Genomic DNA, 17002 nt, shown 5'->3' with positions numbered 1-17002 from the left:
GCTGAGAGATCATTTGTAAAATGAAGGACGGGGAAGGGAGAAGCAGGCCAATAACACCGTGAAAGATGGCATCCATATTCAAATACCTGAGAAGCGAGTGGATTTAACTAGTAGTGAAAGGGGGCGAAGGTGAGATGCGGCGGCGGCGGTGTTGGTGGTGGTGGTGGAGGGCAGGCCAATCAAAGATTCTGAGGAGGCCAATGCGATAAAATAGTCAGGGCAAGGTCGAGAAAATTATACAGCACATTATCCAGTATCTGGATGCTTCGAGCTCCGCTTCAGAAATATAGACAACACATGTAACCTGTAACTAATTACACATGCTCATATCGCTGCTATGTTCTCTGGACTGAATCCATTGTTCTCTCGCGGATCAGCGTTCCTCTGGTAATGCAACCGTAATTCAAATGAGCTCGTCAGCTCTATTAGCAGAGTGGTTATCATTCAGGATCAGGCGTGCTATCGATTGTTCCATTATTCGCCCCCCGAAATGATATATATCCTACAGTCAACATGTGCCATATTTCCTGTTTTGGCCATACAGTAGTGGTATGGGATTGTGAAAGGGTTATCCGTTTTTCTATAAATGCATTCTGATTTAATTTGTTGCAGGAGGGAAAGTGACATGCAATCCGTCTCCTTATCCAGGTAGAGCTTAGATTGGATAAGAATATTGTGCCATTATCTTACAAAGTGAGGAAACAAACACAGATCGGGTGGTAGACAGCTCTACCTCTTCTGTTCTCCTCCAGGTTTTAGAATGGGACGTAGGCTGGAACAACAGTGCCCCCTGGTGGACCTGCTGCAGTGAGTAAACCCAGGTGTATTTCCCTAAACTGAACATCATTCAGAATATAATGTTTATATAATGTAATCTGCATGGTGCCCTTAACCTCCTAGGACCTGGCGTCCACGTATGTGGACATCACATTTTGGCTTGTCTAGACCAAAATAATACATTTTGCTCTACAAGGGCCTGATATCCAGATACGAGGACATTATACTGCAACTGTTCTATCAAAATTTAAAATAAATGTCCTTATATGTGGATCTCATATCTCTCAGAAACAAAAATCAGGTAAAAAAAATCTGGAAATTCTTTGTTTTTACATTCATCAGGTCCCAACGTGCCCAAATATCAAAGAGAAATTAAAAATTCATGCCATGGCAGAGTTCAGGTTTTAGGAGGTTAAATAAAGATTTGTCTGATTACAGCTGCTGCACTGAATTAGTCTAACTGTGTTAAGGAAAAAAAAACAAAGAGAGGCAGTCCAAATATGGCTTTTCTGTACCCTTGTAGTCCCACCAGGCTGGCGCTGGCACTGGTAAAGTAGAGAGAAAAAAGGCACAATGGAGTGATGGGGGGTGGTCTTTGTTGCCAAAGCGTTCTTTGCTATTGCACAGTTAGAAGTGAGCACACCAAATATCCGAGTGCCACTCCACTGGGAGGCCAAGTTGGTGTGTGGTTCCAAATGGACTCGGCCAATTTGGCCAGTAACTTCCCGGGAGGTTCAGTAAAGCCAGACATTGTCCTCACAGGCACCCAGAACAGCAATGTAGCCAGGTGCTGAGAGGTCAATGATGGAGCGATAGTATGATATTTATTCATGGAGGGAGATTGTAAGATCTGAGGAAATCCAGCTTCATTCAGTTCTCAGTTCAATTCAATTTTATGGCTATAGTGCCAAATAGTGGCCTCAAGATGCTTATATATATATATATATATATATATATATATATATATATATATATATATATATATATATAATTTTATTTTTTTTTTTTCATTTATTTTATCAACTTTTCTTCTGACGATGCTGTCTGTGTTGAGAGCTCAGTGGATCTGCTTTCGACTACTCCGCCTAGGCTGTCGAGCGCAGATCCACTGAGCGCAGCGCAAGCTAGCAAAACAGAAGCTAAGCTCGTTGCAACATGGCAAATTGAACCTCCCCCACCCTCATTCAGATCTGGCGTTTGGAACTATTTTGGTTTTCATGTGACGTATGACCCTGAAGGTAAGCGCGTCATGGACAAAAGTAAAACAGTATGTCGGATGTGCCACGCAATGCTCAATTACATGGGTGGGAACTACTGCGTTAGCGCAGTTTGCTCGTTAACGTGTTGACACCGTCCAGCCCCACTCACGGCCGATCCGTGGTAGCTCGTTAACGGAGATTTGCCGTGTTGTGGCGTTAACGTCATTTCAGATTAACGCTGACAGCACTAGTGGGAACACAGTGAATATGACTGCACATTTACTCCGACATCATCCTAGTGCAAAGACAAGTGGAAGCAGACAAAAACAACAAGCATGCATGCTACAAACTTTACCCGAGTCATTTAGACAGCCGTTAGCACATGATTCTCCTTATGGGGACCTGATATGTTTAATATGCTGCTGAGAATATAGCCCAGAAGAAGCGTATAGTATAGCTTTTATTTTGGAAAGAGCCATTTCTCTGTAATAAACTCTCTTTTCCAAAGATGAGTGATTTCTCAATCAGATAGATTTATTATTTTATTACTTTGTTGTTTCAGCAACATTAAATTTAAAAACTGTACTTTTGAGTTAAAAGTGGTGAGGGGAGGAACACAGGAGAGGAAGACGGGACAAAGGACAGACTGAAAGGTAGGCAGAGGTTACCAATAACTAATGACTGAATGTAAAGTGGTTTATAAACCTAGAGTAAAAAAGGGTTAGAAGCACTCAGCACATCATGGGACTATCATCGATCATAATGGCTTATTGTCAGGAGCCCTCGTTAAAGGGGTTCAGCCCAGTGCAGAGCTGTCTCTGCTTAGTTTAGGATTATCTTTGAGTTATTTTTCCTTTTTTCCCTTTGTAAAGTCTTTGATTTCTTCTGTAGTTGGCTGCACTGCATATATGACACATTAGATCACAGATGTGAAGGATATAATAAAAACACTGGCCTTCTGAACAGTTTATTTCCGCCTCCACCACTCGATCAACTCTCACATGGTGACTGTCTCCCGAATCCAAACTGGGATATGGTTCCTCAGAAGAGAGACCTAGTTTCTTCGCTAGTGCTGCTTCTTTGTAAACAGATGTTCAAACTTATTTTTAAATGTTGCATTGGATTTGCATTTAAATGACTCAGTCTTTTACATAAACAATGTAATATACTGGTAATATAAAATATGCCTCAGTGTAGCTAAAGAAGTGATGCATCTGCTTTTCACAGCTTCAACCTCTGAATGCACATCTGCCACCCACACCTCGAGAGCCTGCTGATTTTTATTGAGTCCTTATAAAGAGGATCCAAACAAAAAAAATGTTCCAAAGACATGCATGTGATGTCACTAACTAATCGCCCAACATGCACTGCAGCAAGCCCCCTTCCAGTGAAACAAGGTACCGCTCGTGTCTCTGTGTGTCGTTTGCTGGTGATAATACGGCACAAAAAGACTCTGAGGGACGACATTATCTCCAATGTTCTCTGAAGACTGACATGCCTGTAATGACCAAGCACAGCATGCTCTCTGTTGATAGTGCTTACAAACCTCAATTTGGGAGGTGGTGGGGGGACAAAAAAGAAATGCGGACGACAGAATGCCAAGTGTGATTCAGACCACAGGGTGTTGATTTCTGGGAAAGTGGCTCCGGAGGCTGGAAGTACAAAGACAGATGGCAACATGGTGCACCGATTCCCCTATGAGGCTTCACACACAACAAGAAATCTATTTATGAGATGGCTCTCTGAGTGTAATGCCACTAATTTGGGTCTGATGAAGAACACAGGAGCCGTGTGGCAGCAGCGGAGACTTTCAGCCATCTCTAAAAGGATTTTTGAGAGGCCAGATGTGGTGTGCAATGAATTTAATTCGACTGCATTCGTCCCTAAAGAGCATCTTATCAGGTTATACGCTGACTTTTATATACGGGAGCGACTGTCTGCCCTTGAATTCATTTCATTTTTATGACCTTTGATGAGAATTGAGATATTTATTTTGTTAATAAAAATATAAAGAACAGAGGTTAGCAATAGTTTGATGCTTTAAATTTCCAATGCAGCACATAGGCAACTATTTTACTAATTAAAATAATAATAAAAAGAAATTTACAAAGATCCTGAAAAATATCAGCAACTAAAACTAACCCCGCTGGAATCAAATGCAACCTTCAAGTGATGTACACACTCACACAACAATTGATTTGTTGTTTTTGGAGGTACCAGACAGAAAAGGCTTCTTTTCCAATAAAGATCAATACAGATGTCTAGGGCAGCATTGTCTCTGAATGGATATGTGATCAGCCTCATTCCCCGACCCTCGCTGTGAATTACTTGCAGCGTTTGAAATCTTGAGTCTGGCTTTGTCCTTCGGTCCACGGCTTCTGAAGCATCTCAACTATCAAATTACACCAACCAGTTAGGGCCGATTGAAGAGAAATCACTTTTTAAAGGAGGGAAAACAAGGAAACAGGCAACGCTGTGTAAATACGTGACCGTGTGATGAAAATTGCTGGTGGTATTACCTCCTCCATCAAAAACCTCCGCTATTGTGGTTAGCCCTTTAATCATAACATGCATTGCATCTGAAAGTAAGTCGTGATGTGCACTGCTGAATATTTTCCGTGTGAGACACCCTTCAAAGGAAAGGGGAAAAAATGGAGTCGATTTTAAATTCATCTTTAAAAACGTACAACCTAAGGGGACCTTTTCACTTAAACACGAGCTAACCCACTCACGCAGAAAAGAGGTTTAACAGCTCTCAAACGCAAGACAGGCAGGGCTGATTGCAGGGAAGGAGGCAGAGTGTGTCTGCTTTTAGAGGCTGTGTTGGCTCGAGTGAAGCCAAACTGGACACAAATCATCTGGAGCACCATCCAGAGGGGTGGGCGTGTGGGTGGGTGGGAAGGCAGAGCAGATAAAACGAATCCTAAAAAGCTCCTGGCAGCTGAATAAAACAGCCCCAAAGGCTGTCTGTCATGGCATGGTGTTCAAGCGTTGGCCCCCTCTTTCTGTTTCTGGCTTTGTTCGTGTCCTGGTTTCACGGCGCCTTTCATCTCCCTTCCCTGCCTCTCCCATAGGTGCCTGCGTAATTACTACTGACACAAAGAGAAGGAAGCAAACATGAATCCGCAAACATTACTAAAGTAATTAATTCCCGTCGATTCACTCTATCTTTCGATTCATCTGCCGGTTTGATGAGCATGCCTGCTCCCCCCCACCTCCCCGTCTTATTTCCCCTGCAAAACCTGATAAAAGAACAGAGAAAACCCAGATTTATTGTCACTTATCATTCAAATTACGCAACAAAGTCACCTTGCTTGATCCTTTCAGCTCTGAATATTCTAATTTGTCAACTATAAACACTTCACCACACAGCCTTTAATAGCACGGAGAGGAAAAGCTTGAATCCTATCTCACGGCTTCAGTCTGCAGGTGCGTGGAGCAGAAGCAGATACTTCCCTGTGAATCATTTAATGGCAAATAAAACTGTAACTTCACAGTCTTTGAAGAAGTGCAGGCTGTCTGGTTTTCGCCACGGCTGTGATATATTTATGACAGCAACGAGGAGGATGTCTCTGTCCTCGATTTGGAAGAATCCGTCTAGCCGTAAACAACATTAGCGTTGGCGGTTGCAGTGGATGCAGTGTTGTAATCTTCAGCTCGAACCTTGTTTGATAAAGCCTTTTTCTCCGCAGAGCACGTTGGTTGTGGTTTAAGAAACCTTCATTTTCTTCTTGTTCTCTGGTTTTGCCTTCTCTTTCTTTGTGCTTGCATGAGAAATCCACTCTAACATCATGATTGCATCACCTCACACACGTCTTTCCTGTGGGCATGAAATCGGCACAACAGCTGGGCTGTCAGAAGGTGTCGTTTTTGCAAAAAGGAAACAGGGGAATAACTGGCTGCGCAGGCTTTCAGAGGATCCTCCAGACACGCTGCCGCCTACCCCCCCTCCTGCTGCTCTACAATGAACTGCTGAACTCCAGATGGGGCTGACTCTTTGACTTATTAAAGATTTACCAGGTGAGTTTGGCATCATTCTCTTGACCTTCAAAGCTGCAAGATGAGGGGGACGCTGCACCAAGATGCCAAGCATTTGAGGACAGGAAGCCACCAAACGACTTTGTTGGATGGACTGTGTGGGGTGGCTGTCAACAGAGAGAAAGCACTATCATTTGTAGTAAATTACAAACCCACGCAGAGTTACACAAGGCAGCCTAAATCTAGTTGGTGTGACAGCCCCTTCAGCTGAAGCACAAACGCACACCTGCCAAGAAAAGAGGACGCATGCCCACACATGCATCTCACTTGTATCCACGTGCCCATAAAAGCAACAAAACACACCGTTAGACCAATTTCACCAAATTTACGCAAACAGGGTATTCATTTTTTGCAACAACGGGACCATCTTTAGAAAATCATTGTAAAAAAGAAATCACAACTCTTTACAGTGAACATACCTTAGAGTTTAGGGACTTTTCAAAATTTCAAACCAAGTCAAGAGGTAAAAGAGAAGTCTCTGTAGCAGTGATAAATAGCAGCAGCTAAAATCATGTGATGTGCATTATTACCTCTGACAGGCCTGCTCTCAGGAGACAGCGGGCTGGTATTTTGGAGGGATAAATATAACAAGTGAGAATGGATGGAAAATCTCCACTGAATATTTGGCTGACGTGGAGCCAGATCTGAAAAGTCAGTTGTCTTTGATTTGTCAGCGCAGTTATGGACCCGCCACAGGCCGTCTGGGAGTTCTCCTGTGAATAGGTTTTATGTAACCAGAGTACAAGAACTCGGGGGAGGATTCACTGTAGGCGTTGGGAAGAGGATGTAATGCGCGGACCTGCCAGTTAGAGCTGAATCAGGTGGGTCTGAGTGAATGAGGTGTTTTCCTTTCAAATCGCAGCTCAGATGTAACGGCTTGAACATAAAAGAATGGCAGAACTTTTGTCCTGTGTTCAGTATAACCGCTCATTTATGGTGGGAAATTAAGAAAACACCAGCAAATGGAAAAAACGCTGCAAAAGCAAACAAAACACAACGGAAACAGAAAGAAAACAACCCGAAACTAAACGGAAGCGACAATAACGTGAGGGAACAGCGGTGGAATTTACAAGCTAACAGTATGATATGAATCATGTAATTAAAACACGCATTACCTCCATCTTTTCCTCCCTTACGACGCCAATGAGACCCTCCCTTCTTTTAAGCGTACCTCAATGCGATCCTTCACGTTTTGGTTTCTGTCACCTCCGCAGCCGCTCCGTCCTTCTGTTGCGTCCCCAAAAACACTTCTGTTGTGTTTTGTGAGATTTTGTTCAATTTTGTTCTCATTTATTTGTGGGGTTTTTTTTTTTTTTTTTAAACTTCTGTTGAGTCTTGTGTCCTTTTACAGTATTTTTCTATTTGCTGGTGTTTTCTTAAGGTGCAGTCCGTTTGACTTCTCGAGGTCACCGTACTCATTCATGTAGTAGTTCAACTTTTGCAAGGAAACAACAAAAGCCTTGACTTTGTGCAATGATGACGCAAACAGGTCCCTTCACAACTTCTAATTAGGGCGACCTTTGAGCTGATGACACCTAGGGTAAATCTGACAACAGCCGGGGTTTGGAAAGACATTTCATACCGAGACCATGATACTGAATAACACAACACATCTAGATACAGAACTACATATTTTTATATATGACTTTACTTATGGTGAAGATGGAACACTTTCTAGGATTCAGATTTGCCTGGAAAGCCCCTGGAAAGTACCACAGGAGGTGCTCACCATGTGTAGTATTTTTTATAAAGTAACCGAATGAAATCGTTAAATTAGAACATGTGCAGGAGACAAAACACTGATGTTCCCAGCTGTAGCCCTGTCCCTGTTTGACACCCAGTTAAAGGGTTACACTATAACTTAAAATGACTCCCAGAGAGACTCCATGTTTAAACTCATTTACTTCAACTTGTGAATTTATTACCTGGGACTTTAAATGTGGTTATCTAAGGATTCAGGGTGTGAAGCAGCTGCCTGTTGTGACCTGCTAGGAGAGCTAATAAACATGAACTGAAACGGTCCATTAAAACCAGAAGAGCCAGAAAATAATGTACATGTTAAGAAAAAGTGCTGAGTGCTAATAATTTGCTCTTATATTGCATTATAATTTCCCCCTGCTCACCAGCCACTTCACTAAATAGACTTTCTCAGCTGCTTGTTACTGATAATATCAAATCAGCCGACTGCAAAAAGGCAGACACGTTTGAGACAGCAACAGAAAATCCGAATGTGAGCATCAGAATGGAAAATAAAGGGTTTTCCCACATAAGCGTCTCTGAGGTTTACAGATAATGGTCCAAAAAAGAGAAAATCTGTGGATGAAAACGCTTTGTTGATGCCAGAGGTTAGAGGAGAATGGCCACACTGCTTTGAGCTGATAGGAAGGCACAAGAGCATCTGTCAATGCACAACACAAATAGAGGCTACAGTTCACACAGCCTCACCAAAACTGGGAAACAGAAGACTGGAAAAGTGTTGCCAGGATGTACGTGTATGTATACATAGTACAGAATTCAGAGCAGCAAAGTTCTTGCAAGTTGTATAGTCATTTAAATCTTTTGCCAGCATGTAACGTGACAGCATGCTGAAAAATCACGGGTATGGCCCTTTAAACCCTACAGTGTTCCTTGAGTGGAGTGGACGGTGGCTGGATGTGGTTCTGGAGAGGTGGAAAGCACAGCGTAAAAGCCAAGTGGAGCCTCGGGCAAGACACAGCATGCGCTCATGCTCCAGTTAACCTGAGTGCACCAAAGGTTAAGTGAGCTATAATTTAACAGGAACTTCTGAAATATATGCATAGGCAGGGGGAGATGACAAATCCATATCTCACCGGTCACATGTATTCTGAACTGTCACGTTTCATTTTGAGGTCTGCAGGTGGGCAACAGCGTTGTCTTTGCAGCAGAGCTGATTTTTAAAGCGCACAGAGCAAAGCAAACTCCGGTTGCTGCTTCTGAAATGAGGCTACGCACAGAGTAATCGTTTGGCCCGACCCCCGGGGACTGTGGGGAGACACTCTGACTTGTGAGTCCATTTTACCCCCAGCAACATGGTTCAGGCCACTGACTAGAAGCACTGCTTCAATGCCCACAGTGCTCTCAGAGGAAGTGACCTCAATACATCCAATAAGCCTGCTCGCAGGAGCGCGACAGCTGCAGAAGATTGGAGACACACCAGGTTTCTTATCTTAGATGCTGCTAAAATGAGAAAGTACATTGTTTTGGTGGTGTAAATGTCACAGGAAGAACAGCTCAAAGTTTTCTCATGCAGTCGCTATCTAAATGACATCTGCAGAGTAAAAAAGAAAAGTCGACTGGCTTGAATAATTTTGGATTGTAATTGAAAAAATAAGAATTTAAAGGCAATGAATAGAAAATAGCAACAAAATTCTAATTGTGTCTACGTGCTAAAATCCACAGTAAAGAAGTAATGATTTTATTGATGATAAGAGTCATTTGTAAAATGCAGACTACATAAGATGGTTGTTTGGGTTTGTGAATTCACACTGTTCACTACAAAGATGAAGCCTGATTGCAGCCACACACTGTGAAGGTGGCCCAACCTCAGCTCTGTGATCTGATAGTGAAGTGATGTTTTTGTTTTTTAACTTTTGGATGGACACACGTACACGTTTTGCGTGTACTGATTTTATCAATGAACCTGCAATACTGCATACTGCTATTTGTGCAAATCTTTTTCCATTTGCTCACTAAGTGTGGTTGAGTTACATATCACAGATCGCGATGCTTTTATGCATTTGAATGGATTCCAACAAAATGTTTTTCTCACGTTCACTTACGGCCTTTTTTTGCTTCCATACAGCACCTGTTTAGTCCTTGTAGTCAGGTCAGCTGTGAACATGTGTCTATAAATAAAGAGCCAAATATTTCACAGGAGATGCAACATATTGGGCTTTATTGGGCTGAGACAAACGTGCCTCTAGATCCTGCTGAAGTTATCACATCGTGAAAAAAGGAACTGTAATATTACTCGTGTCCGTTTTGTGTGGTTAAAAATCTTTTAAGTAGCATTACTAACACTTCTCAGCAAACCCCAACAGCTGCAAGTTACTGTAAGTCATTCATGCAGGCTACAAGAGTCTTCCCAAGGTCTAAGGGGAAAGATCAGTGAGGGAGGTTTAAAATATCCCATGTTCACTGCTGAGAGGATAAGGATCTGGATCTGCGTGGTTTCTTTCAGGAGCTTTCCCCCCTTTTACTGCTGCTGTCACAATGAGGTAGTGCTGTAGCTGATAAGACAGAAATCAGTCCTTCACCTATGGCCTCTCCACAGGCGGCAAGCAAATTTTAAGGCTCTTTGCACTGTGGAGATTGTTGAGGTAACATACTGAGCTGCAGGAGCTGATTTGTGCTGATTAGCGGGCCCATGTGACTGTGGGCACCGGGTCCAGGTGATTGTGTGGGATCCTGCGTTTGGCACTTGTTACTGCGGTTTTCCACTGAGATGTTAATCATCCAGCATGCGCCAGAGGCATGATTAAATGTCACGCAGCGCCCTCAGCTTTGGCCCTCTCACTGTGAATAAACCTCTTACCCACAGGCAGACAAGGCCTGGAGCCTGCAGCTGCAATTTCAACTGCCCGACCTATGCAGTGCCACAGCTCCCCCTACAGGCCAAAGAACGAAAGACAACAACAACAACAAAAATTCTTTTTATTTGACTTAGAAAACGTTACTCAAAAGAGGAAACTGTGCAATCACCAGGTGATGCACAGACATAAATGCATATAGAAAGTATACAAAAGACAAAAAGATTTTTTAAAAAATGCAAATGACATAAATTAAGACAGAAGAAAGACAGAAAAAAGAAAGGATTGTCAGAAAAACTGAGGATTTTTCCTCCAAGCTTCACATCCCAGTGCACCTCAGACTGCAATGGAGGAGTTTACCGACCCCCACTCAGAGGTCAGAGCCTGAACTTCAACAGGTAACAGACATTGATGAGCAGTTAGTCTCATCAAACCACGAATCATCATGACGTTCTGTTTCTACCTGTTCATGATTTTACAGTAGAAATGTTTGAGTGTTTTTGCTTTGTGTTGTCGGCTTTTTGTTCATACCTAAAAACTATGAGGCTGTACATGTGTCCTCATTAGGGCACAAATTTGTGTTGGTGTGTTTATGGTGTAATGCGAAAGTAATGCAACTAGCAGTGCAGCAAATTACTTTCTCTGGCAAGTAATTAAGTAACGTACTACATTACTTTTAAGAAAAGTCAGTATGGACCGGTGGTAATATAAAATATTATATTATGCTTATTCTTTATCCTGCAACTGTAAATTCAATATGTGATCAATAAAATATCTAGTCATGTGTCAAATGGCATGGTTTGCACACTTCCTGGAAGGATGAGCAGAACTGGTCATTTAAATTTTAAAATGAAAACTACAGGTTTCTGTAGCTTCAATGTTTGATGGTACGTTCTAAAAACGATCATTTATGATTTGTAAGTTGCATGTAAATATTTGACATCATTCTGAAAGTCATTCAAGAGCACCAATGGATCTTTTCCCCCCCCCACATGTGCAGATGAAATTCTTCTGTTGTATTCCCACTATTTAGACAGTGGCCCTTCCACGACGCGCTATTTCTTCAGCGTTTATCTGTTTAGCGCACTCTTCCAGGTCTGTTATGACCTTAGACGCTTCAGGTCGGTCTTCGGGATTCATACTCAGCATTGATCTGATGGTGATGTACTGTAGCATAAAAAGAGTAATAAAATATTAGAAACAATCTTTCATTTGCACCATTTCTAGCGCTCAACTTCAACAACATTTTCCACTAAGTGTATATCTTTTAAATCCAGAGTCTTATTTCCCTAAATATGATGATCATCCCTTTCTGATTTTGTTCTCATCACCATCAGATGTTTGAACCTGAATGTCCTGATGCTCCACAGACTTTCCTTGCTTCTGTGACAACTAAAAACAAAAAGGCCTTTTCTAATGATTAATTAGCCTTTCAGACACTGGAATACTGGAGAGGTGTTTGCTGGAAATTGTCTTCTGTTACCTGATATAAATAATCCATCTAAAATCAAACACATACATTTCTAAGTGACCCTAAAAAATTGAGAGGTTTTGGATCACAGCCTTTCCTCTGCCAGCACATGTCGTGAGAAATTTATACTGAAATTTGCTAATACACTGAGAAAACGTTGATGTACCTCCGAGATAAAAGTGGATGCAAATTCTTGGGGAAGCTCCTGTTTTCTGATGTCTTCCCATGTCTGAAATTCAGAAATATAGTTCAGGAAATTTCTAATGAATAGTTAAAGACAAAACATTTGACCTCCTACAGATTATGAGCTACCATGCACAGCAACCTACCTTGGACTTTTCATAACAACTGGAGATTTTCCAAAGAAGCTCAAAGTAGATCAGCCCCAAAGCAAATATGTCAACCTTTCTGCTGTAGTTCGTCTCGCTCTTCTGTGTTAAAGCAGTTAAACAGCATTAATAACAAGAAGCACTGAGCGCACAAACCTCCACCAAGGCAGCTCACTCTCTGGTCAGTGTTTACATTTAAGGGAATAGTACTGTATTTTGCATATAGAAATTCTGTAAGCATGGTTAATAAGTATTAATCGGTACTGATTTGTAAATAATTGGGCATGAATAACCTGAGCTTACAGAGCTCTAGACTAACTTTTTTCCCACGGTTGCACTGTGCGCCTAACGTTTGTTCTTCTTAGGTCCACCAACACAAAAGTTAGGCACACCCAAATTTTTCAACCACATCGATTAACACTGCAGTTTTTACATGTGCACTTTTTGGGGGGGGGGGGGGGGGGGGGTTGCTGTCCATACAGGCAATATTAATTTGTAACAATCTTGTCAACACAAAGTTCTGTTTTTGGAGCGCAGTTCTACAAGAAAGATAAGTTACTGAAAAAGTGCTTGTGCTTAAAGTGCTTTGGCAGTATTGTAGGTAATGTTAAACTTAATCATCATCTCAGCCTCCTCTGACGACCTGTTTCGCTGCTGCCTGCAGTTTAAAGGCAGTGGGAAGAGGGGACACTTGCATTTATCGCGGCATAGAATGTGTTTTCAATCATTTTTCATCTTTTGTCATTACCCAACAGATACATCCACTTCTGTAGAGCTTAGGCTACTCACTAGGGCTGGGTATTGTCACGGATTTCTATAATTGATTTGATTAAATTCAATTTTGACTCAGTCAGAAATATTATAAATCTGATCATTTATCAGTACTGACACTTGTGAGACTTCATCAGGGATGTAAGCATCACAGCAGATGCCTTTGTGTCAAAGTAACTGAGGATAAAACACAGAAAACATGAAAGGGATTTTCCTGGCCTGACTTTTTATATCAGATAACCACCTTAAAAATATTCTGCAAGCTAAGAGTTTCAATTTATTTATTTTTTTTTAGAAATTATACCAAAGTATTAAACAGCAAAATTAAGGATTTCTGGTCAGAGGTCATTTTGGGGGAAAAGAGAAAAACAGCGCCCGACAGCACTGTAAACAACGGTAACGGTAAATAAGCAAACGAATAATACAGAAAACAGATTTGAGATTGGAAACTGTTCTTAAGTACATTTTGGTCGAAGAGGGACAAAATTTGTTGCTCAGAATCAGTGAGCTGACGACTTTCAACCCCGACGGGTTCGTGCCATCAGGTAAGAAAGCCGTCATCTCACTGATACGTCGGCTCCACGCTCCGTTTATGGCTTTGTGTGGAACCTGTTTACTTGCTCTCATTTACTATTTTATCTGTTTGGTGGTTGTTCAAATAGTTTTGTGAGCTCCTGGCTTTTCTGGCAAAAAACAATATTTAAAAATTGATTCAGGATTTAATGAATCAACATCGCGTTATTCAAGCTAAAATCCACTTTAATTGGAAAATCGACTATTGAAACCCAGCCCTACTACTCACCCGTCTATCCACCTAAACTTTCAAACGTACACACACGTAGGCCGAAAGGAATATCTGGACCAGGACCAATCAGAGGTCCTCTCCCTTACTATCTCTGATTGGTTTAGACCACGATAGGGGCATAATGTGCGTTTGTTGTTGATTACATGGAGACTTTCAGAGTAGCAGAGACTTTTTTTCTTCTTTTTAATCGAATGACTGGATGATTTTTTTTTTAGTTGCATCATTGAGAAATTAGAGCCCCGGGCTAATTATGTAATAATACAATTTTCTAACTAACTAAGCAGCTCAATCTTTTTCTTGACGTGTTCTTTAAAGATATAATATGTTGTGAAAGAAATGCAGATGTAAAATGCAAAAGTGAGGTCAAAAGGTTAAATGTGACATATTTGGATGTAAACTATAATGTGATATTTAGAAGCCACATATACCAGTATCATTTCCTAAATGGAAAACGTATAAACAAACGGTACAATTTTAAGCAACGTTTTAAATATTTTTAAAGACATTTTATAAAAGTCTGACCTCATTTGACTTTGAAGGAATCGGAGATCAAGTAATGTGTTATTTAGAATCTCTTTATACACTGTATTGCCAAAAGTACTAAACCACTTATCCAAATCACTGAATTCAGATGTTCCAGTCACATCCTGACGCACACAGTGCACACAGGTTGCTGACTTTCTGCAGAGTCAATTTCTACAGAACTCCAAACTTCATGTGGCCTTTAGATTAGCTTAAAATCAATGCGGCTTCATGGAATAAGTTTTCATGGCTGAGCAGCTGCATCCAAGCCTTACATCACCAGGGACAATGTAAAGTGTCAGATGCAGTGGTGTAAAATACGCCTTCACTGGACTCTAGAGCAGTGGAGACGTGTTCTCTGGTGTGACGAATCACACCTTGGTGGTTTCCAGGAGAATGGTACTTGTCTGGCTGCACTGTGGCAAGTATAAAGTCTGGTGGAGGCGTGGGGTTGGTTTTCAGGAAGTTGTTCCAGTGAAAGGAACTCCTAATGCTTCAGCATAATGAGAAACTTCGGACAATTTTATGGTCCCAACTTTGTGGAAAATGTTTGGGGATAAACCCTTCCTGTTCCAACACCAGTGAACAAAGTAAGGTCCATTAAGACATGGATGAGCATGTTGTGTGTGGAAGAACTTGACTGGCTGGCACAGAGTCCCGACCTCAACCCCCATACAAAGATGAGAGCGGTAAATGTGAGCCAGTTTTCAATAAACACACTCCTATAAACACACTGCTTGTCCAGGTGCAAAGAATGGCTTCATATCAAATCTTATAGATTAAGAATTGAATATTGCTCAAGTTCATATGCGAGTCAAGGCAGAGGAGCAAATACTTTTGGCAAATATATTGCATGATTCCCTATATGCCTATATGTTGTCCACAGTGTTGGGTAAGTTACTTTAAAATAGTAACTTAGTTACATTACTAGTTACTTCTCTCAAAAGTAACTCAGTTACTTCAAGTTACTCGTTACTTTCAAAGTAACTAGTTACTAGGGAAAGTAACTTTGGTTTTACTCAGAATTGTCTTGTTAATGTGTTGCTTCCATAACTTTGCCAGTCTTCTAGCTTGCTTACTTGCCACAAGTGCACTGTGCCACCTACCAATAGAAAGGAAAAGATAATGTGCATATTTCCACGAGAGAAATCCCACGCCTGGACCGTCATTGACTGCTGCCATGATTCTAGCCTACGTCACAGCGTCATGTGCACCTTTTACATCCAACACAAAAACTGCAGTCGTGGTGCTTTTGATTGTACTCAGAACTTCTGCCTTCTGAATAGGAAGATGTAGGTAACACCAGACTGCAGATGAGCTGCATACAGAGCTGGACTGGGACAGAAAATTGGCCCAGGCATTTTGACTAGAGACTGGCCCACCATTATAGGAAAAATCTTAAAGCCTTTGAATGAAAATAAACACTGTTGTGACAGTGATGTATACTGTTTTGATGGTATATATGCATATATCTATCAATCGTTTGTTGTAAGATTCAGATAATTATTTTTTAAAAGCTAGACATTTTAAATGAGAATAAGAAAGAAGAGTATTTCTTTGTGCCCCCCTCTCGCTGTTAATGCCCTACCTGGCCCCCTGGCAACACTTTGCTAGATCCGCACCTGCACAGTTACCAGCTGTCAGCTACTTAGAAAAGGATCCTGGTGTTATTTGTCTCTCAGAAACAGTTCATAACTTCCCTTCAACTCATTCATGTCACCTAAAAGGTAAACCTGTTTCTCCATCACCTGTTCAGCTCTGATGATCCAGTAAGGACATCTCCTGGTTTCATCTTCATGTTTCCCTCTCACCAGATAACCAAACAGATATCATGACCAGCAGCTTTTTTGCAGCTGTGGCTCCAGCAAACATCAGCTGATACTAGAAATTAATATTAAATAAATTCTAACAATAGCTGATCAAGCTTAAACGTGCTGCTGTTGTTTAGCGCGACATCCGCTGGTTTCCTCTTTCGGCACAAAGTGGGCGATAAACAAACAAGAGAGCCGATCGGCTGATCATTGATCAGTTTTCATGATTGAAGTAGAAACAGGAGAGGGAGGGGGAGAATGAAAGAAGAGGCAGCTGTGCAGCGTAAAGACCAGTGTTGCCAACTTAGCGACTTTGTCGCTATATTTAGCGAGTTTTCAGACCCCTTAGCGACTTTTTTTTCTAAAGAAAGTCGCTAAAAAAAAGACGTGAAAGCGCGTATTGCTTTTACTCTCAACAAGCAGCGGGTGCTGTAACGCAGTCAGTTCTTCTTTTACTCTTATGCCGTTTTGTGGATCAAAAGGTTTAAAACTACTTACACACACACACACACACACACACACACACACACACACAGGTAAAGGAGCAGGGTTGGAATTGTGACATTAAAAAAACAATAATTGCTAAAAGAAATTTAATTTGTAGTTCTAAATAAACTCTAAATGCATTTAGGACGTTTTTTACTCACTTTATATCTCTTCCACGATGTTATTTCTCTCTCCAACAGCGTAGGTTACAATTAGATTAGCATGATGAATTATGCAAATTAG

The 17002-nt window shown here is 41.3% G+C and overlaps 1 protein-coding gene across 1 annotated transcript in view; it reads right to left on the bottom strand.

The window, feature by feature from the left end:
* Positions 1-9399: 9399 nt before the first annotated feature.
* Positions 9400-17002, bottom strand: part of LOC120735184 (interferon-induced, double-stranded RNA-activated protein kinase-like) — a 109570-nt gene continuing 101967 nt past the window's right edge. Inside the window, exons 22-24 of the mRNA XM_040034370.1 lie at positions 12365-12466; positions 12202-12264; positions 9400-11731 (exon numbers count right to left, since the gene is read on the bottom strand). Coding sequence (XP_039890304.1) covers positions 11594-11731; positions 12202-12264; positions 12365-12466 — 303 coding nt within the window. The 3' untranslated portion in view covers positions 9400-11593. The remainder of the gene's footprint in view (positions 11732-12201; positions 12265-12364; positions 12467-17002) is intronic.

The sequence above is a fragment of the Simochromis diagramma genome, unplaced genomic scaffold (assembly GCF_900408965.1).
Source record: "Simochromis diagramma unplaced genomic scaffold, fSimDia1.1 OVJJ01000481.1, whole genome shotgun sequence".
Taxonomy (NCBI): domain Eukaryota; kingdom Metazoa; phylum Chordata; class Actinopteri; order Cichliformes; family Cichlidae; genus Simochromis; species Simochromis diagramma.
This window is presented reverse-complemented; position numbering and strand designations above follow the sequence as displayed.